Source organism: Schistocerca piceifrons, chromosome X (genome assembly GCF_021461385.2).
Source record: "Schistocerca piceifrons isolate TAMUIC-IGC-003096 chromosome X, iqSchPice1.1, whole genome shotgun sequence".
Taxonomy (NCBI): domain Eukaryota; kingdom Metazoa; phylum Arthropoda; class Insecta; order Orthoptera; family Acrididae; genus Schistocerca; species Schistocerca piceifrons.
The window spans coordinates 547,177,241-547,199,574 of NC_060149.1; the positions used below are offsets into that span (position 1 = coordinate 547,177,241).

The following is a 22,334-nucleotide window of genomic DNA, read 5'->3' on the forward strand; positions in this document are numbered from 1 at the left end:
ACGGTGTCTAAGGAGTGTTACTACTGAACTACAATATGTGATAACCACAGTGGTGACCCCGACATCATTGTCGGTATATTAGTGAGTTATTTTGTGCTTCTCTTCATCATTAACGGACTTTGTGTGCCAGCCCACAATGTCTTCAGAACAATGGATCTGTCAGTGTGTTTCTGTGCTAGTGATACGCATCCTATTAACTGTGCTTGTAACCATGAGTGGTGAAGTATACCTAATGTGCATTTGGTTAAAAGTGAACACTTCTCTACTCTCGGCAACACTGCCAGACACTTAACCTTAACCAGCTCAACATGGCCAACGTCGAGTGCAACTACACAGCAACGGCCACTACATGGACAGTGCATTCCACCTAGTGACATCGTGGACAATAACCCAATTAAGGACATGTGGTTTACCCCTCAGCTACGCAGTCTCCTTTGGTATGGTTTGGTTTGGTTTGACGTGCCGACGAAGTTTTAGAGCTGTGATCTGAACATTGCAATGCACTGGGTTGCACATTCTTATATACCTAGTGTCACAACATCCCCCTATTCGTAACTTGGCTACGGAACTTCCGCCGAGACGTTTCTGTCATATGGACCATATTTGTCAGCACTCTTCTGACGCATGCTATATTCGCAGCGCAGAGAATGTTGTGGCAGACTACATATCTCACATCTGCGTGCTAACCACACCACTGAACTTTGATGAGCTCGCCCGACTTCAGACCGAAGACATCGATATACAGCGATTAGTTTTAGACGAGTCATAGCTCTGTGTCCAACCTTATGTCCTGCATGGATCGATGACCCCGGGCCTTTGTGATGTGTCTACGGGCACTCCTCACCCCTTGGTACCCTCCGCTCTTCTACACGGGGTCTATAATGCTTTGCACAACTCGGCCCACCCTGGAATGTGGGCCACGACGAGGCTGGTTACTGAACGCTTAATCTGGCCCCGCGCCATGCCAGCATAGCAAGGTCGGCAGGCACGCCCAACCTCCATTAGGCAAGTTCGATGTTCCAAGATGTCGCCTTCAGCACGTCCACATCGATGTGGTTGGTCCACTCCCCCCTTCCGAGGGGTACAGAAACATTATCAATCATCGACCGTGTAACCCGCTGGGTCCCTCTCGTCGACATCATAGGCGAGACCATCGCTTGTTCTTTTGTATCCGTGTGGGTTGCAAGGTTCGGCTGTCCTCTTTCCCTCACAACTGATCAGGGATGACAGTTTGAATACGCACTCTTTGCTCGACTGTGTGACCCCTGCAGTGTCGTTAAATTCGATACCATGGTCTACCACCCACAGGCGAACAGCCTGGTCGAACGGTGACACCAAACTCTCAAGGCTACACTTATGTTCCATGGTGGGTTATGGTCCAAGTCCCTTCCTTGGGTCTTGATCAGCATCCACTGGGCCCATAAAAAGGACTTTAACACAGCGCTGGCTGAGATTCTCTATGTAGAGCCCCTCCTCCTTCCAGCAGAGTTCGTGGAGGACGCACCATCGGCTGATGGATCTTCCGACCATTGTTGAATGGGTTCGTGGGCACATCGCTTGCCTGTGACCCCCCTCCTGCCAAGCTCTCATTCCACGCTGCCAGTGTTCGTCCACAAGAACCTCGCATCGTGTGAATTTGTGATGCTGCATGATGACTCCATAAGAGCGGCCTTGCAAACATCTTATTCGGGCCCCCACCATGTGTTGTGTCATGGCGTGAATATGTTCATAATAGATCTAAATGGATGACCACAGACTGTGTCCGTTAACCACTTTAAACCGGCATGGTCCCTCTCCGACCTGCATTCCGATTTGCCAGCCGTCGCTGCCACTTCGCCTCATGATGCTGCCGACCTGGCTTTGAATGACGTTCTGCCATCTACACAGCAGTTGGCCACACGGGACTCTTGCAGCGCGGATTCTGTACGCGCCTACTACTTGCGCTGGCTGCTGTCGTCAACCGCCGTGCTGACACAATGATTACAAGTTCAAGCGAGGAAGCTTCCCTCCACCATGCTCCCCACTGCTGGGGAGGAGGAGGAGGGTGGGGGGAGGTGGGGGGGAGCCTCTGGCATAGAGTGTCCTATCTTTGACACAGACATCTTTGGACTACCTGTGTTCTATGCTCTCTCGACACACAACTTTTGTACTTCCATATTGTTCTTGCTTACTTCAGTGTCTAATAAATGTATTTATGGTACCTAAAGTGTGTTATTACTGGCCTATGACATGTGATAACCACATGTTAATATAGTCCCCCAAGTGGAAACTTTGAAGTTTTTTAACAAAGTTTTGTGACATGATAGAGAATTTTTTATGTCACACCTGAATAAGTAAGTAATTATAGGAGATTTCAACACAAATGTACTAGCAGACAAGTTACACACTAGAATATTCGTATATTCGTGTATACTCTGCCTGAATATAATTTAAGATACCTGAGAAATACTAGAACCAGGGAGACTGGAACATGCCAGTCTGCAATAGATAACAATCACTATATTCATCTTTATGATCTTACATCTTCTGTTGTTGTAAGTGCTTTGTCGAACCATCACAAAGTAGAACTAGTTGTGAACATAAAGGCTCCCACACATAAATGCTATAAATATGTTAGGATGAATACAGACCAAAATTAACTCGTTTGAATGACATGCTAAGCGATGTAGATTGGAACAATATTCTAACAACACATTACAGTTATGGCAAATTCTCATTTGAACTATACTACATTCTCAACCAAGTCTGCCCATTTGTAAAAAAGAGAATTCAGTCACGTGCTGTAACCTGAAACTGGATACCAAGTTCAGTCAGTGAGGCTAGAGAAAAACTAAGACGGTATGAGTATGCTGTGTTAAATAATTTGAGCAATAAAAAATTAAAAGATGAGCTCAAAAAGTATCGTAAATACTATATAGACCTACTAAATTCTGAAAACTCCAATCTAGTCTGTTTATGTTTGGGTGTTAGAGCAATTTTCTGCAGTTGTTTCTTGAATGTACGATGTTTGTTTGTTTCCCAAATTTTGCTGTACATGTCTGGCAGTTACTGGTAACCATAAATCACCAACAAGTTGAGAAGAATAAATGTCTGTCACCCTCTATTTTCACAAACGTATGGGTTTTGATGTCTCATAATTTTCTCCTTTGTCCACATTTTCCATTCTGCCCATATTGTGTGCCCAACGTAACTGAATTATAAGTCACTGCAATTTAACAGTTCAGTCAATTCAAATAAAATTCTTGAGCTTTCATTGGTCATCTCTGGCATCTTCATCAGTAGTAAAACCACTTAATGCCAGGGCTGGCAGTGTTTTCATTTATATAGCTGTGACTACGGCCTCTGACACCAATAAAAGGGCCAAAAATGACGCGTGCACAGAAGCTGATTGGGCAGCTTATGGTAACTCTGCCCTGCCCCAGGATCAAGTGAAGTCATGTGGCACGAAGGGCTGGCAGCACATTTGGAACTGCCACTCCCATCCCACTACCAGTGTCAGACATTCATCATTACTTCCTTTCAACATCCAAAGCCCGTCCCCATGCCCTTCTAAGTGTGTACCCCTTGTCTCTGTTAAAATTGTTGCTGTTAACTCTGATCTCTGCTGCCTCTTTTATAATGCAATCCCAGTACGTTGATACACGAGCCAAGACTCTGTATTTTGTGTCTGTTTTCCAAGCAATGCTCAGCTATGGCGAACTTATCACACTTCCTTTGCTCAACTTGTTGCTTGCGCTCAGTATAACATGGTTCAACTGTGTGAATTGTCTGACCTATATAGATGCTGCAGCATTCACGAATGACACCATACACACCAGACACACAAAGAGCCAAGTCGTCTAACAGGGTGCAGCGTATCTCTGATCTTGGGGGAGGGCCAGAAAACTGGTCTCAGTCCATGTGTCTGCAGCACATGTCCCAACTTGCTGTTCACTGCCCCACAGAATGGCAGGAAAGCAACCAGCTTGGCCCCTTCTGCTGATTCACAAGGCGTTGTTCTTCTGTGGCACCTGACACACACACACACACACACACACACACACACACACACACATCCATCCGCACATACACTTACACAAGCAGACATTTTCCCTCTCCTTCCCTCTTTCCTGACGAATATATACCATTTTCTCTGAACACGTGCCTCAAATGCTGCAATTCAGACTGTGGGTGGTCATCAGAGAACTTTTGCTCTGTGTATTAACTTGTGCATGACCACTTTCTTGTGTACAGGGTGGTTAAAGCCTATTGGCGTTCAAGTATCGACCAGTGTGCATTGGTTTCCTGTACAGTGAGTGACCAAGGCAGCCTCCTGCCATCTGCTAACCTAAAAACAGCCAAGAATTGTAGCTTGCCATCCTTCTCCATCTCGATGGTAAATTTAATGTTGGGATGGACACCATTCATGTGATCTATGAACTGCTGCAGTGTATTTTCACCATGAACCCTATCAGGAAGGTGTCATTGTATCTCAGGAAGCAAGACAGAAGCAATGCCACTGAGTTCAGAGCCTGCTCCTCAGAGTGCTCCATGAAGAAATTCGCGACTGTGGGACAACATGCGACAAGCTAACTTGTGTGTTACAGTGACATGGACTGAGACCAGTGTTCCAGCTCGCCAACAGGACATGAGATATGCTACACCTTGTGACATGGCTTTACGTGTGCCCAGTGTGTATGGTATCCCTTGCAAATGCAGTAGCATCTATATAGGTCAAACAATTTGCACAGTTGAATAGCATTGTACTGAGTATAAGCGACACACTAAACAAGGGAGCTTCAGTAGTCGACCATGGCTGAGTGTTGCTTGGAAAAAAGACAGAAAATACAGTTTGAAAACACGAGTCTTGGTTCATGCATAAACATACTGGGATTCCATTATAAACGAGACAGGGGAGATTAGAATGAACAGCAGCAAGTTTAACAGAGGCCAGAGGGCATGAAGGCAGGCTTTGGATGTCGAAAGGAAGCAACAATGAATGCTTGACACTTTTAGTGGGGCAGGAATAGCAGCTTCAAATGTGGTGCCAAGCCCCTCACGCCACCTGATGTCAACAGTCCCACGGTGGGCCGGAGCTGCCATAAGCTGCCCAATTAGCTTCTGTACAAGAGTCATTTCAGTGGCAGAGGCCACAATCGTGGCTACAGAAGTGGAAAACTGTGCCAGCCCTGGTAGTGAGTGGGTTTACTCCTGACAATGATGGCAGAGATGGCCATTAAAAGCTCGAGAATTTTATTAAAATTTATGCAGTTTGAAAACCAAGATGATTTTACTTATAAATAGCAATTACAACTGCTGTTTCATTTTACAGCATTCCCTGTATATTTTAGTTATTACCATCTTTACATTTTTGTTATTAGGCTTGCTTCTTAACTATTTTTCATTTACAATAATACTGTTTTGTTAATTCGTGCTGCTCTAGACTATTCACTTCCCCATAGGTGGCACACACCATGCTGTTTCCACATAGCTGCAAAATCAGTCAACAAACCTGCCAGATGTCAATCCCAGTGGCTTGCTATATTCATGGTTTCAATGTTGGTTTTACAAGGCAACTTTTACTTGTTTGACTGTCATGCTGTAACTCGTGTTTTCTCTCTCCATGCAATGTGAATCTTTGTAAGTGGTACTTTTTTTCTGTTTTTAATACTTATAGCGCTACTTAAGGTTTTTGCCATTATTCTCCTTTGATGATTAAAAAAAAAGTATAGGTAACTAACTAATTCTGGCGAAGGTATAGTTGGTACTGAAACTAGGTCAATGTAATAAAATTTGTGCAACTGCTTGACTGTTTTTATTCCTCATTGAAATTCTTAAACACAGCATTTTTTGTGATAAAAATCACACTCTGTGCAAAATTCTATAGGGCACCTTCCTCTTGCATTTCTTTCCCTTGCCTTTTTTTCCTACTTTTTTCCCTTCTCTTCTTTTTCCTACTATCAAAGTCCAGTCACCCATAACAAATTTTCATCTACCTTAACTACCTGAATGACTTTGTTTATCCCATCATACTTACTCTCATCATCTGTGGAACTAGCCAACACACAAACTATTTTTGTGAGCATTGGATTTGTGTCTGTGATGGATATGACAGTGTGTTCACTATGCTTCCCACAGTAGCTTACTGTGTTATTAGGCCTAATCCTTTGTGGCTGTGTGCTAACAACACATTACTGACCTGACCAGAAGTCCTGTTCTTTCTGGCATTACTCTTCACTAATTCTCACTACATTCAACTTTGACCTATCCATTTCTCTTTTTACATTCTCTGATCTACCTATCCAATTTAAGGATCTAACATTCCACACACTGACCTGTTAAGCACCCATTTTGTTTTTCCTGACATCCCCCTGAATAGTTCCTGCCCGGACTATTTTGTTTCCAAAATATTTTACCCAAGAGGACGTCATTATTAAGGCATATAGTACAGCTCCATTCCCTCAGAGAAAAGTAATGGCTGTAGTTTCCCCTTGATTTCAACTGTTCACAGGAACAGCATAGAAAGACCATGTTGACTAATGTTACAAGACCATGTCAGTCAGTCAGTCATCCAGACTGTTGTCCCTGCAACTACTGAGAAGTTGCTGACCCTCTTCAGGATCCACGGGTTGCCATACACGCCCCTCCATTGAGGCTACACCTATGGTATACCCATGTGTACCATCGAGGCACACAAACCACACCATGTGTGCATTTTACCTAGACTTTCACTAACCCATAGGTCTCAATTTGCCAATGACAACCAATAAAATTAACAATTATTCCTAGCAAAAGCATTTACTACCTCCCCCCCCCCCCAATCTGCGTCACCTAATGCGCAGTCTCTTTCAACTGCAGAAATAGGGAGGTAATAATTAGTCACTTTGGTGTATGCTGCCTACATTAGCAACTAAAGTATCTGCAGATTTTTCGTATCACTGTGTGGTCACATACCCTGAAGCATTTTATTTATTGAAATAGGGTCTAGAGGTAGTACACTGAAAGGTAGCAAACTTTTTTAATATTTAAGTTTTACAAGAGAAGATATGTTAATTTCTGAAGCAAAAATTAACTACAGATTTACCAGCTCATTTTAACTTTTGAACATACCTTTGTCCACACAGGATAGTTATTTGTTGTCAAAAATGACTGAGCTCTTTTCATTGCTTCCACTTTTTCATCCTTTGTACAACGTCGGCCAATCCAGACATATATTCCTGATGTCACTGTATCCAAAATAAAGCAGTCCTGGAAAAATTTAAACAGTTTTACTCAATGCAATTAGTGATTTTCATTACACAAATCAGTCATCAATGCATTTACTCATTAAAGGTAAGAACTTTCAAAAATTATCAATTCTAACCTTAAAGAATATTTTTTTTTTAATATGAAAACAGTAAATTTTTATGTCTGAGATTTGCTCATTCTGATGGTGTAGCAGCTGACAAACAAAATAATTTAAACACTGCAGTGTTGAAAGTTATTTATTTTTATCACTACCTAATATCAGTAGTGTTCAATTAGTAAGTCTTACCTCTAAAATATATGCACTGTACATTGATAATCAGTATACTGAAGAAAACTTTTTTTTTAAATAGTACAGTTATGTTTACAGTTACATGCATGAATAAGGCAGACCCTAATGCTTTGAGTGCTGTTATTCATAATGAAGTACGCTATTTCCACAAATTTAACATCAATACATGTTATTGGGTTTGCGCAGTTCCATGTGTGTGCCCCCCCCTCCCCCCCATCCCGCCCGCCACCACTACCAAATCAACACGTTTACAATGTGAGTGATGCTGCAAGCTATGAACATGCCTCCTGGCTCAACATAGGATCACATGGTGCCTATCAGCTTTTTCAGACTAGGAAAAAAGGTAACAACACAAGTAGCAGAGGACCACTTGAATGTTGTCCCTGATCAATGCTTGGATTTTGTGACCAAGCTGCTATTTATACAACGACTACTGTGAAAGACTTCATCTTTGCAGGGTTTACTGTGCGTGCTGGATTCTGAACTACAGTTCATAGTCAACTACACATGGACTTAAGTTTCAAGTCTTTTGCTTGTGTTCTGTGTAACCGGGGTATTGTACTTAATAAACAAGCAATACATCACAACTCAACAAATTGTAAATGGTTAATAACAGGTTTCAATATATCCAGTCAACTGAAACAAAACTAATTCTCTGACTCATTTCCCAGTAAGGGAGCTCCTTACACTAGTCTTGGCTAACAAACTGTCAACACACCAACCAGTTGCATGGAAACTGCTTTTGAAAGAATATTTTAATCTAATGAAATTACTGGAGAAAACTTTCCTAAAATATTTTAATGTTCAATACTTACTATTTTGTAAAAACTAAACACCTGTTACAAATATGGTGTTACAAAGAAACATTTAGTCTGTTTCCCAGAGAAAAAAATTTTGTCTTCACCACTTGTTTCAAATTGTTTGGCAATATACTGAAAGGAAATAACTCACATGCAAGAAAGTTAGCTTTCTGTTTGCATAAAAAGTAAAATATGTATTATTTGGAGGAACAGACTGAAAATTTTGTTTAGGCATTTGTGATTAGTTCTCTTAATTGTTCTTTGCCAGAACTTACACATATGTTAGTGGAAAAGCAATTACTTCGGTGAGAAAGAAACTTTGCTCTGCTGAGCATTCCAAAATTAGATACATTATGTAAGTCACAACAGTAGTTGTAAGTGCAAATTATGTTGACACAGAAAACAGCAGAAATGTGTCCAATAATCCACATATTTTACATTACCAGTATGTGTCACAAGAAAGACTACTGAATATCCCTTGCAGTACTTCAAATACGAGTGGTACAAGTTTATTGGAGCAATACGTATGATTTGGAGAAGTCTTCCCCTTTTCAGCAAAGAAATCAGCCTATAGCCCAACTCAAGTTAGTATCTACTCTTCATGACTTATGAAGGGGAGATTAATTGAAGTGAATTTAGTTTTATTTACAAAAATCCACTTGAAGTTTCCTAAACATGCTGAAAGCTACAAGAAAATAATTTAGAATCATAAGAACAAAACACACACACACACACACACACACACACACACACACACACACACTATTTTTCCATGAAGATTTGTTGTTCTTACAGCATGTAACAGTGTTTTGTGGATGATACATCATATCTTTCTGTCATTACATCCCCACTTCATTTTCCATTCATAAATGGTGAATGGCAATGACTGTCATCAAGTCTCTGTTTCAGTTCCAGGTTCACCAATTTTCCCATCATGGCTATTTTGTTAGATGTAATCACGTGGGGGAGGAAGTAATATGTTGCTCAATTATCATTGAAACATGTACTTTTCTGAATTGTAACAGCAACACTTTCTGTGGCACACTATGTCCGTCTTACAGTATATGCCACTGGAAATGGTCAAGTATGTTCAAGATGGTCTCATACTGATTAAACCAACCCATGATGAAACACACAGCTCTTCTCTGCATCTTTTCTATCTCCTATATTAATCCTACATCAAAAGGGTCCTAAACTGTTCAGCATTAGTCACGAATTTATGTAACATGGGTTTCTTAAACTAGGTCCTTCATATGAAATTTCTATTTTCCTTCCAACTCTTCCACTGAACCAGTCTCTGGCATGTACCTTTCCTCAACTAGTTTTATGTTGGCAATCCATCTTCAGTCATCCTGGACAGTTATCACTTAATGCTTTATTATTATGATTGTTTTCAATATTAATTTAAGTGCTGTAACAAAATAATAAGAATAAACCACATAGGGGAATATCAAATTGATCATATGGTAACAGCCAGAAAATTCTCTCCAGAAATCATGACAGTGAGGGTATGCAAGGGTTTTATAGAGTTTGATCATCACCTCTCACAGATCAAAATCCATCTGATGCCAAACAAAGAAAGTTCTGACAATTTCAACTCCTACATATAGGCACACAATACATACAAGAACACAGAACAGTTCACAAAAACACAGAAGTGGACCTCAGATTGTGACAGAGCCCCATATCTGAGCATGGAAGACTTGGCATAGCCACAAAACTCCAGAGAATTGGTATTTTTTTTTTTTTTTTTTTTTTTTTTTTTAGAAATACAAAATCTAAAACAATTAGACATATTAAAAAGGCATACCACTTCAAAAGATTAGACAAAATCAACAATAATTTCAAAAGAAATAACACATGAAATTTTTAGAAGGACATTTAGGGCAGAACTAATGAAGTACAAGCCACCCAGTCTGTTTTAGTCACCCTGAAGGAAAACAGGAGATGAATGAACAGGTCAGCTGTGATACCCTGAAGCAGTACCTCGAGAAACTGTTGAATTGAACCACTTTCAGACAGACCCCAATTTTGCTTAACTGCACCTAATGAAAAATCTATTCAACCTACACAAGTGGTAATACAAAACATAATTTAACACCTCAAAAACAACACAGCACAGGGGAACAATGTGTAATCACAGAAATGCTCCAGACTGGAAAAATTCTTTGATCCACCAATTACATAAAAAGTGGGATAAGACAGATCCAAAAAACAATTACCAAGATATTACATTTCTATCAATTGCCTACAAAGGTCTCTCATTTGCCCTGCTTACCACATTGGAGCAATAGACAGAACATTTGATAGGTCAACATGAGGCATGCTTCTGACCAGGCCAATCGTGTGCAGAACAAATCTGCAACACCGATATACAAACTGCAAAGTTGTCACTTTCACAGACTTAAAAGGAGCCTACAATTATCAACCACATCACCTTATTTAATATACTTTATGAATATGGTGTGGATAATAAAACCACTATGTTAACTGATTGATTGACTGGTGTAGGGGAGGGAGGGGGGGGGGTCACGGGTCATATTGGAAATGTCATCAGTTCCGCAATTCAAAAGTTACTTGCCAAAGAGAGAGGATCCACAAGTGGACAGATCCAATCAGTGAGGTCAAACTATAAAGTGAGGAAGTTAAAACACACACAGTAGAAGGCATAAAAGAGTAGGCCAAATCTACAGACTGTAAAAACAGAGGGATAAAAGAGCAATCTTTGCACAGGGGAGTGATTATGGGTCCCAGGGAAAACACTAACAGAGGCCGAACCACAACCACCCTTCCCCCACTCCACAAGTAAAGCAAAATCTTATATCTGAAAATAAAAACCTCTTTCACGTAGGAAACTGAGGACCAGTTGAACCATCCATGGTTCGTCTGTTAATACTAAAGACAAGGAATCTGGAAGGCTATACTTTGTACGAAGGGCCAAAAGAAGGGGGCATTCCACCAATATATGGGACATCATCAGTCTGGCTCCACAGTCACATTGTAGGGGTGCTTGTTATGGAAGAGGAAACAGTATGTGAGCCTGGCGTGACCAATATGTGACAGCATAAGACAGTGGACTTCTTCCAAAGGAGTGGAAGGAAGAGAATCAAACTGCAGTAGTGCACCAGGTGTCATTCCACTTTTGGACAAAGAGAGATCTGATATGGATCTGCATATCTGCACCTGGAATCGTGAAAAGGAAAGGGTTAAGTATCTGCCTCTTCAGCTAAATGGTCAGCCAGTTCATTCCCTGGGATACCCACATGACTTGGGACCCAGAGAAAGACAACTGAGTGGGCGGCACAGCCAAGGGCAGAGGAGTTGGTCATGGACAGCAGTGACCAAAGCGTGATGAGAGTAGCATTAGTCTATACCTGCAAGCTGCTCACTGAGTCGGATCATATTGAAACGCTGTGGAGGGACGTCTGAGTAATAAAATGGAGGGCCCTGTTAAAGGCTAGCAGCTCTGCTGTGAACATACTACATGATCCTGGCAGTAAATGGTGTTCCATGCCAGTAGGAGACATGAAAGAGTATCCTGTCTTATCTATCATTTTAGAACCTACAGTGTAGAAGACAGTAGTCCCCTGAAACTCTTGAAGGATGGAACATAAGACACACCGAAATATCACAGGTGCAACAGGGAGGGAGGGGGGGGGGGGGGGGTGAGGGGGGTGAAATGCATTCCAAACAGCAATCCCACCTGCGGACAGATATCAGGATGGAGACATCCCTCATTTGCAAAAAGGAAAGAGTACATGGGATGACCAGGGAATCACTGAATGGCGACTGAGTAAGAAACCAGGAGTGGGCTCCATTATCACGGTCTATACAGGGACAAGGAAAAAAAATTCCCGGATTTCCCCGTTGAAAATACATTTTCTCCTGGGTGAACATACACTTTTCCCGTGTTAAGTGATAGTATACTTCTCCTTGGCACTGTAAAACTTATCAGTCCTTTGAATGTTTATGGTTTTATATGCTGGCGTAGAATTCCCCGGCACTTTAGAAAACAAAACTAAGGAGGGGGGGGGGGGGGGGGGGGGAGGGGAGAACACGTTTTGGAAAGATCTTTGATGTGCAGCAACATGTATGCTGCATATTTTTATGTTATGAAGGTATAAATTAGAATTCCACCATACACTGCATGTCACTTTCCAAAGCATTGAAATCGAGATTGCGACGTGCTTTTGTAAGCCAGTCATAGCTCATGTCACATGATCTCGCCAGCTGAAGACAGCATAGGACACGTGATGTAGTCAGCCAAATATCAAGATCACTCTTACGTAGTGCGAAAACACAAATAGGAAAAGTTAATGGTTTCAATTAATATACATAGTGCTGCTACAAGAAAAACAAAGCTTTCACATATAATGTTGATCTTTTTTGCGCGTGTTACACTTTCAGATATATCACACAAATGTGCCAGTAAAATTTTTAATAACGATGTAAATTTCTGATCTTCTGAGCTCTGAAGTCGTCTAGATGGTCGTCCTCAAAGAGCTGATTTTTAATTGAGAGTCAAATGCTCTGTGATTTAAGAAATTCATCATACATTCTCACACATTGTTCATCTCGTGTAAAAGTAAATTTACTTTGAAAGTAACACTTTTCAAACAACCATCCGCAATATTTTCCCGTGACCTGCTAGAAACTGATTCGTTTCAGCAGTTGCCACAGAGCGCCAGATAACAGGCGCCACTGGTCATGCGCAGCTATGACGACGCAGGAAGCTCGTACGTTCGTACGTGTAAAACATTAAAAGATCTTGCACTATGTAACAAAAGAAACAAAACATCAGAGGATACTTCAAGAGTATCAGAATTTCGTGAACCATACTAAAATGCATAATTCGGCTTAAAGTGCACATTCGTACGTCCAGATTCTGATGTAAATTTTCTTGAGTACCAGTACTGTCTGTTACGTCATGCTCATCGGAAGCAATTTGTTGTTAGGAAGCATTGCATAGTCTTCCTAAAGCCTTTGACACACTTTGCTGTTGGCAGACGCTTGTATGAGCACTATTTTTTGCTGTTGTATATGGCGCATTTCCTTTGCGACTTAAGTTTTATTTTCGTTTTTTTCCCCTCTGGTTCATGTTTTGTAGCTGCAGTATTATTCCACAGAAGCAGGATACAGTAATATCCTTTGTTGGAGTATTGATTCTTACCAGCCAAAATCACAAAAATTTAACTGAAAACTAAAATAATAGACTCCCTGAATTCTAAAAAATTCCTGCGTTTTTCACGGTTTTCTCCCGGATGAAAAAATTCCCGGGTTTTCCCCAGATCTCCCAGGTCGTAGACACCCTGATTATATTTGTAGAGGGGGAATCCCTGCTCCTAAGAGGATAGCGTCAACAGGACTAGTGCGAAAGGCACCGATAGCTAGGTGCACCCCATAATGATGAACAGGGTTAAGTAGTTTCAGAGTGCAAGGAGCTGCCAAGCAATAAACCTGACAACCATAATCTCGTCTGGACAAAACCAAAGCACAGTAAAGATCGGTAAGAGTAGCATGGTCTACACCCCAAGATGTGTGGGCCAGCTGATGGAGAACATTAAGCTTCCACATGCAGGAAGTCTTCAGGTGGTGAATATGAGGCAGCCACATCAGCTTTTTGTCAAAAATACAGCCCACGAAATGGGACTGCACTACAACATTTAGGTGATAGTTGCCTAAACAAAGTTCTCAAGTGTAAGTAATAAGTATGACAAAGGAATAACAGAGGATATTTAACATGAACGAAACAGGGCAGCACAAATGGTCACAGGTTTGATTCGAGAATGTCACAGAAATGCTGAAAAAGCTGACTTTGTACACACTTTAAATAAGAACCAGTATAACTGAAGAATCTGGAGATATACTTTAGCCTCCTATATTCTGCTACCAAAGGGAGCACAAAAACAAGACTGAACTGGTTACAGTGCACACATAGGCAGTTAAGCCTTTTATTCTTCTCATACTTCATACACAATTTGATTACGAAGACAACCTACCTTATGTGTGGCACAATCCCTTTCATAATGGTTTGGAGAGTATGTATGCGTATGTAGAGGTGTTTCATTCTAACAGATAAACTGGAATATTCCTGTGTGATTTTCTTGCATGAAAAAGTGTAGGATCTTGCTCAGCTCTCTTATTTTTTTTACAGTTCCGCTGCCCAGTGCTGAACAAAAGCAAATTTAACAGCATATAGCTTACCAATGTTCCAACCATTTTAAAAACTGTGTCAGCGATTTTGTGAGCCACTTTGTTACAGTGGTGTTACTGGACATATTGTGAACATCGGTCTGTCCTTTTACACCAGATATATAGTACTATTCAAAGCAATGGGTAGAAGCTAGTGGCCTGCACCAAGAAAGTCAGTCAATTTACACTGCAAGAAAGATAACCAGTGTTTCCTTTTGATTACCTTGCATAGGGTGAAACAAGAGAACAGCATGAAATCAGTATACAAGAGGTCTACACTGCAAATCATCTTCCATAAGGACAATGCATGTGCATACAAATATGTTTTGGCAATGTGGGCAGGGGTGGGGGGGGGGGGGGGGTTGGGGGGGGGGGGGGGGAACGGAGTTTAAGTAGAAATTAATGGCACTGCCAGTCTCAAAGATTCGGCAACCTCTGGCTTCTACCAGCTCACACATCTAAGGAAATCTTGAGTAGTAAAACACTGTATGTTAAATGTTTAAGTTACATCAGTAGTAGAAGGGTGTTTTGCAGACCTTTAGGCTTCACACTTTAATTATATCTATTGATTGGAAAAATGTTTAAGAAAGTGCACTGGCCTAAAAGAGCACAAGCCCATTAGAATGTTACAATTAATACATTATACATAGCTGATTTGGACAAGCAGTTTAATATCTCTCATATACTGCATTAGTATATGCCACCTAGAACTGTTAATTTTTTGAAGTATCTACATGCATACCACAACCAAGCATTACTATATCAAATGCCCAAAAATTATGGTATTTTGGAATCTCATACCTGGCCTCCAAATTCCTGTGGTAATGGAAAAATAATAAATACCATCAGTTCATGCAAACTCCAGCTCTAAACTAAAAATTTAACAGTTCATAAATCACTCAAAACTCTACACAAACAAAAATCATGTTATGGAATAAAGTTCTTTTTATATCTGCAATATTCTGCAGCACACTCCACACTTCATTTCAAGCATTACATAAAAAATAAAAAGCATCATATAAACTTACATTTGATTGCAGCATGTCTTGATGAAGTGGTTTCTCTCCAACTTTTTCAACCACCATCTCACCCCCTGCGTCACTAACCCTATATAGAGTCACAACTGCCTGCAAACAGATTTTCTTAAGTAGTACAAACTATAGAAAGTTATGCAAAATTAGCTAAGTTCACAGAAGAAAACTAAGTACCTCCTGGGTTTTCTCAAAGTTTACATCATCCCCACCTTCATCTTCATCTGGTACTTCAGTTGGAGATCCAGAACCCAATTCTTCAAAAAATTTTATCACTTCAACATCATTACTGTACTCATCTGAAAAAAGAAAGGGTCATTATATCACACACTATTTCAACACATCAACCCACAGAGTCAAAGCTAAATGATAAAATACACGAAATTCTATCACCACAATACGTAGAATACTTACCAATAACAATAACTTTAGCCCTTCCAGCATGATCTTGATCCCTGATTTGGTTTGCTGCACTAATTGCCTTCAGTTTTTCAGTTCTTTTGCTAGTGGCACCCATATAAACATATATGGTTTTCCCTGCATCCAGTATAAAACAGTCACCTTTGTTCATTGAAGAAATGTTGACATCAACCTAGAAAGATTACTTTGCCATTAAAAAAATAATCCTCAGTATATACTATGACTTTAAAATCTCTTAATTTGTTAAGAATCAAATTGTTGGAAACCATACAAATACATGGTTCATGCTAGCCTTGCTTCTTAAGTAATCCCAAATAGCACTATTAGAAAATTAATTTCCTTACAACCAATAATCTGAACTGTCATTGTAATTATGGAAAGTATAGCAAGTTTTTTCTGTGAAATTCAAATATTCGTAACTACTGATTATTTGCCCATCTGCCACTTACCACTTCATTCTGATCACAGGGGATATGTTGCCTACATCATTTACGTATCCTCCTGAATTTGATAAGTACTGTGCTAAACATTAATGTCCCCCCTCCCCCAGCCAATTACTTTTAACACAAATACATGCTGAGAATTAAAATAAAGTTCTATTTCTATTGAGCCACAGCTGGTGCTTGCCAAAATACATTTTGTTTCTGCTGCAAATGAGAAACGTTTCTTCCGAGCCCTACCAAGATTTTACTGACTATGAAGTGTGTGATCACAATTTTTAAGCAACTAGAAAAAAAACGGTATTGGAATTTTGTTTTATATGCATTCTTTTATGCTCATCTTCATGTGATGTCTTCCATTTTTTTTTCAAGGACCTACGTTACTCACGAAGTTAAAAAGAACATATGTTAGTTATTACAACTCCATGAAGACCTCCGTGAAAATACACTCCTGGAAATTGAAATAAGAACACCGTGAATTCATTGTCCCAGGAAGGGGAAACTTTATTGACACATTCCTGGGGTCAGATACATCACATGATCACACTGACAGAACCACAGGCACATAGACACAGGCAACAGAGCATGCACAATGTCGGCACCAGTACAGTGTATATTCACCTTTCGCAGCAATGCAGGCTGCTATTCTCCAATGGAGACGATCGTAGAGATGCTGGATGTAGTCCTGTGGAACGGCTTGCCATGCCATTTCCACCTGGCGCCCCAGTTGGACCAGCGTTCGTGCTGGACGTGCAGACCGCGTGAGACGACGCTTCATCCAGTCCCAAACATGCTCAATGGGGGACAGATCCGGAGATCTTGCTGGCCAGGGTAGTTGACGTACACCTTCTAGAGCACGTTGGGTGGCACGGGATACATGCGGACGTGCATTGTCCTGTTGGAACAGCAAGTTCCCTTGCCGGTCTAGGAATGGTAGAACGATGGGTTCGATGACGGTTTGGATGTACCGTGCACTATTCAGTGTCCCCTCGACGATCACCAGTGGTGTACGGCCAGTGTAGGAGATCGCTCCCCACACCATGATGCCGGGTGTTGGCCCTGTGTGCCTCGGTCGTATGCAGTCCTGATTGTGGCACTCACCTGCACGGCGCCAAACACGCATACGACCATCATTGGCACCAAGGCAGAAGCGACTCTCATCGCTGAAGACGACACGTCTCCATTCGTCCCTCCATTCACGCCTGTCGCGACACCACTGGAGGCGGGCTGCACGATGTTGGGGCGTGAGCGGAAGACGGCCTAACGGTGTGCGGGACCGTAGCCCAGCTTCATGGAGACGGTTGCGAATGGTCCTCGCCGATACCCCAGGAGCAACAGTGTCCCTAGTTTGCTGGGAAGTGGCGGTGCGGTCCCCTACGGCACTGCGTAGGATCCTACGGTCTTGGCGTGCATCCGTGCGTCACTGCGGTCCGGTCCCAGGTCGACGGGCACGTGCACCTTCCGCCGACCACTGGCGACAACATCGATGTACTGTGGAGACCTCACGCCCCACGTGTTGAGCAATTCGGCGGTACGTCCACCCGGCCTCCCGCATGCCCACTATACGCCCTCGCTCAAAGTCCGTCAACTGCACATACGGTTCACGTCCACGCTGTCGCGGCATGCTACCAGTGTTAAAGACTGCGATGGAGCTCCGTATGCCACGGCAAACTGGCTGACACTGACGGCGGCGGTGCACAAATGCTGCGCAGCTAGCGCCATTCGACGGCCAACACCGCGGTTCCTGGTGTGTCCGCTGTGCCGTGCGTGTGATCATTGCTTGTACAGCCCTCTCGCAGTGTCCGGGGCAAGTATGGTGGGTCTGACACACCGGTGTCAATGTGTTCTTTTTTCCATTTCCAGGAGTGTACATGTACAAAATAATCCAAAGTAGCATTTTGGCCATGAAAAATGCATTAATAACTGTTTCTGGTGTAAATGTGGATTTTCCTTACTTCATCACTGAGTCACAGCAAAACAGAAGAGTGGACTCTGTTCACTTCAATGAGAAAGCAAGTGCTACAGTGGAATTTTGCATTTACCACAATATAGCTTACTAATCTCTAAGTAACTACCGCCATAAAAATTATGATGTCTTATTTTATGCCACAGAGTAGCTTTTGGTAATCAAAATGCTGAATTAATCACCTGTCTCACTCTGATGTTTCGTTTGCCTTTAACTTGGAAGAGCCTCTTCTCCACAGCATCAGGATCCACATGGTGGAAGCCACTTGCCACCCCTCCAGGGAGATACCTCACACCTTTAAACAACAGTTTACTTTCAGATGTAATGCAGCAGCAGATATCTTACATACACACAAAATTTGTGACCAAATAGGTTTGGGGATAGTGTGCAGTACATGCTAGGAGATTTGATTTGTGAATAGATAACTTCATTCTAATAATTTGGTAGCTGTCACAGCTGTACCGTAAGACATAAAAGTACTTGCTGTACACATTTTACACAGGATTTTGGTACCATTTTTAATCTGGTCAAAGAAGAAATCGGCTGTAGCATATGAGTTTGGTAGATGTGCTACCAATAATGTGAAGTTTGAGCTATTTCTGGCCAACTACACTGCAGTTTCCCCCAATGTACTAGTTCCAGTTTTGAAGCTGTAACCTACCAAAACACAAAATAATAATTCATCGATATACATTGAAGGATATCCACAATGAAAGCTGTTTATTATCTCACATTTCTGACGAACCTCAAGGAAAGTTATTTCACTGACTAAACATATTTAGGTTACTAACCATGACAGGAATATCACCTCAGATAGACAAATAGCTGTAACCACGTATTATGAAGAAAAACAATCATATCATCAGTTGGATATCAACATTAATATGGAATATTTTAATTTTGAGACTATAATTTGCTAGGTAACTTGTGACGTGAACAGAAGGAAAACGAAAATTGTTTTAGTATATGGAACCAAAATTTTTTAGTTTTTATGCTTGCATTGAATAGATAAACGTCAATAAAAGTATCTTTCAGTGGTTGCAGATTTCTTTTACATGTAATACCTATATTACAAGTGGTACTTATAAAAATGACAGATTCAGAGACTACATAACAGGGCAGAGATCTCTTAATACAAAAATGTTACTAACGGTTGTGAATTGTGTGCACAGAAACAATGACATGGAACACTCTCTCACACACACTCATTCATGTTTGTATTCAATCCATTTTATCTCATTTCTGTGGCATACATTACTGATCTGATGAAAAATGGAAAAATAACTGTACATGAAACTTCTGAATGATCAGCACAATCAGTATACACTGATTTCAAGATTGGGACAGCATGAAAGTGCCAGCATTTGTGTCTATTCATATCTCAAAATCAGTTCACATAACTACAAATGCAACATTCTGTTCTATGAATAGGAGAGTTGAACTATCTACTCTGTGTATCATGTATTATTCTACAAAATGAATGTTGATGTGGTGCTGATACAATTTCAAACATAATTCTATAAAGTTGTTCCGACTTAATACATGATGTCCTTAGTGATATATGTTATGCATCACTGGTGCAGGGATTTTTTTCAGAGATGTTAAAATATGTGATTGTTAAACCTCTTCACAATAAAGGCGTCAGACTTAACCCTTTGACTACCAATTTTATGCCAGAAATGTTAATGCATGGTTATTTTAATTGATGTCTTAGAAATAACAATATGAAAAGAATGTTTTCTGCCATTTTGTTTCCCAAGGAGTTCGGTGGGGAGGGGGGAGTACCTCCAGGGTTTCAGAAAACTGCACAAAAACTATGAGACATACTGAAAATAGACACCTATCGGTGGACAGAGCATCTCTCCAAATTTGCAACTCACACTACAAGTGCTCAATATAGGCTTCATTTGTGATGTGGCAAGCATCAATTTGTGGGTGCAAGTCATTGACACATTGTGTCCAGAAGGGTACAAAGGCAGCCTGCTTCGTGAATCTGGTAACTGGGTTACGTATCTGCAGATGTGAACTAATTCGGTATGACAATATGGAGACTAGGGTTAATAATGAAACTTGATAACAGCATAATCTACAGGTACTACCTCTTATTATAAGAATTCTGCTAACCATTAGTAGTCTTCCGTTTACCACTGGGACATGGAAACATAGGAGTAAAATGCAGCAGTTCTCTGATAGCCTATCACAGGACACACATGCTGATGGTAGTCAAAGGATTAAACAACTATCATCCAATTTCCTTATTGACATGCTTTTCCAGAATACTTGAGAAAGTAGTGAACTATAGAGCAGTCACACACTTGAGTGGAAACAATCACGTACCATATCACAGTTTGGATTCCAGGGCTGATAATGCTGTTTATGCATTAACTCATCAAATATTACATGCCTTAAGTAATAAAATATCACCAGTTGATAATCCTTGTGATCTTTCCAAAGTGTTACTGTAAATCATGTTATTCTCTTATAAAAACTCAAGTTTTGTGGAATTGATGGCTTTATGCACAGCTGGTCTAAATAGTATTTAATGAACAGAATGCAAAATGCTGTACTCAATAATTCAAACTATATCAGAAGTGTAGAAAATTTTAGTGACTGGGGAGAAATCAGAAAGGGAATCCCATGGGGTTCAATTTTAGATCTACTCTTATTTATTATATATGTGAATTACCTCCCATTTAACAATTAACAAACAGAATTGGTACTTTTTGCAACAATACTGTGTTAAAAAAATCCCATTAGAGAGGAAGCAACAGAAGACATATTTTTCAAAGAACTATAAAATGGTTCTCAGGAACTGATGGACTCTAGCTAAATTTTGAAAAAACCACACTATATTCAATTCTCTACAACAAATAGTGTCTTAACAATCAATCTCTTCCTATATTTTGCCTGCTTCCACTCAATAACATCTCATGGAATAATTTTCTGGGGTGGCTCATCACTTAAAGTACTGGTCGCACAAAAGTGAGCAATAAAAATAATGGCTGAAATTGGCTAGCAACATGATTACTGCACTTTGACCGCAGATTCAAGACAGCGTAGGTACATAGTATTTATTATCAAAGGTGTCGTGCTATAACCATGGTAACAAGTAAACAGAAAAAGGAGCAATCCTCAAACTTTTCTCAATACGAGAAATATTTGCTGCTGGAAATGGTGTTGGGCCAGTGTAAAGATATATTTGAGTGAAAAAATAAATTACAAATAAAATCACTGCAGCCAACAAGGCAAAGGCATGGAGATAAGTTGCTCTTAACTTTAATTCTCGTAATGTCGGGACAGAAAGAGAGTGGAAGAGTTTGAAAATGTGTTACGAAAACATTAAGCAAAGAACCAAGAAAGCATTATTTGCACATTAGAAGGTATAATTTCAAGACCTACTTTCTAATTACTACATTCATTTTTATTTATGTGGTACATAAACCGGAGCAAAGACAGTGTCAGAACTCTTCAAGGTTGAAATGCATAAAATTGGAAGCAGTAATTTTGTATGGTGTACTGTTACAGAAAGTGGACAAAAGCTAATTGCAGCTCTGAAGCCACTATTTTTTCCTATTTCCAACCCCTACAATGACAATGCAGTTTTCCATCAGGAAGTTATGTGAAGTGACTTGTAAACATTTTGATGGGACTGCATAAACTTTTTGAAGCAACTTTTCTGCGTAAAAAGTCATTTATAACGTTATTTGTTATGTTCTTGTTTGATATACATTCAGATAACACAGATTGCAGTTCATTTACAACATCAGTAAATGAGGGGAGAGCTGTCACTTCAAACAAAAGTACTGCTCCTGTTGAGGACAATGAAAATGAAGGAGAGAATGTTTACACTGAGCTGGTAAGAATGGTACTGCACTAAAATAATATAATTACTTTACTGTGACAGCACATCACCACATATTTTGCACTGAAAAGAACCTCTAATTACAGGTAGATGCACAACACGCCAGC

General features: G+C 40.6%; 1 protein-coding gene across 3 annotated transcripts in view; it reads right to left on the reverse strand.

Annotated features, from left to right (window-relative positions):
• The window catches only part of LOC124721660 (gelsolin, cytoplasmic), a 305,692-nt gene that overhangs the window by 34,656 nt on the left and 248,702 nt on the right, over nucleotides 1–22,334 (reverse strand). For 2 of the 3 annotated variants that reach the window (XM_047246728.1, XM_047246730.1), the window contains exons 5-10: nucleotides 18,548–18,660; nucleotides 15,954–16,131; nucleotides 15,717–15,838; nucleotides 15,537–15,635; nucleotides 15,310–15,324; nucleotides 7,090–7,227 (exon numbers count right to left, since the gene is read on the reverse strand). In XM_047246728.1, coding sequence (XP_047102684.1) covers nucleotides 7,090–7,227; nucleotides 15,310–15,324; nucleotides 15,537–15,635; nucleotides 15,717–15,838; nucleotides 15,954–16,131; nucleotides 18,548–18,660 — 665 coding nt within the window. The remainder of the gene's footprint in view (nucleotides 1–7,089; nucleotides 7,228–15,309; nucleotides 15,325–15,536; nucleotides 15,636–15,716; nucleotides 15,839–15,953; nucleotides 16,132–18,547; nucleotides 18,661–22,334) is intronic. The other variant, XM_047246729.1, reaches the window with a different exon arrangement.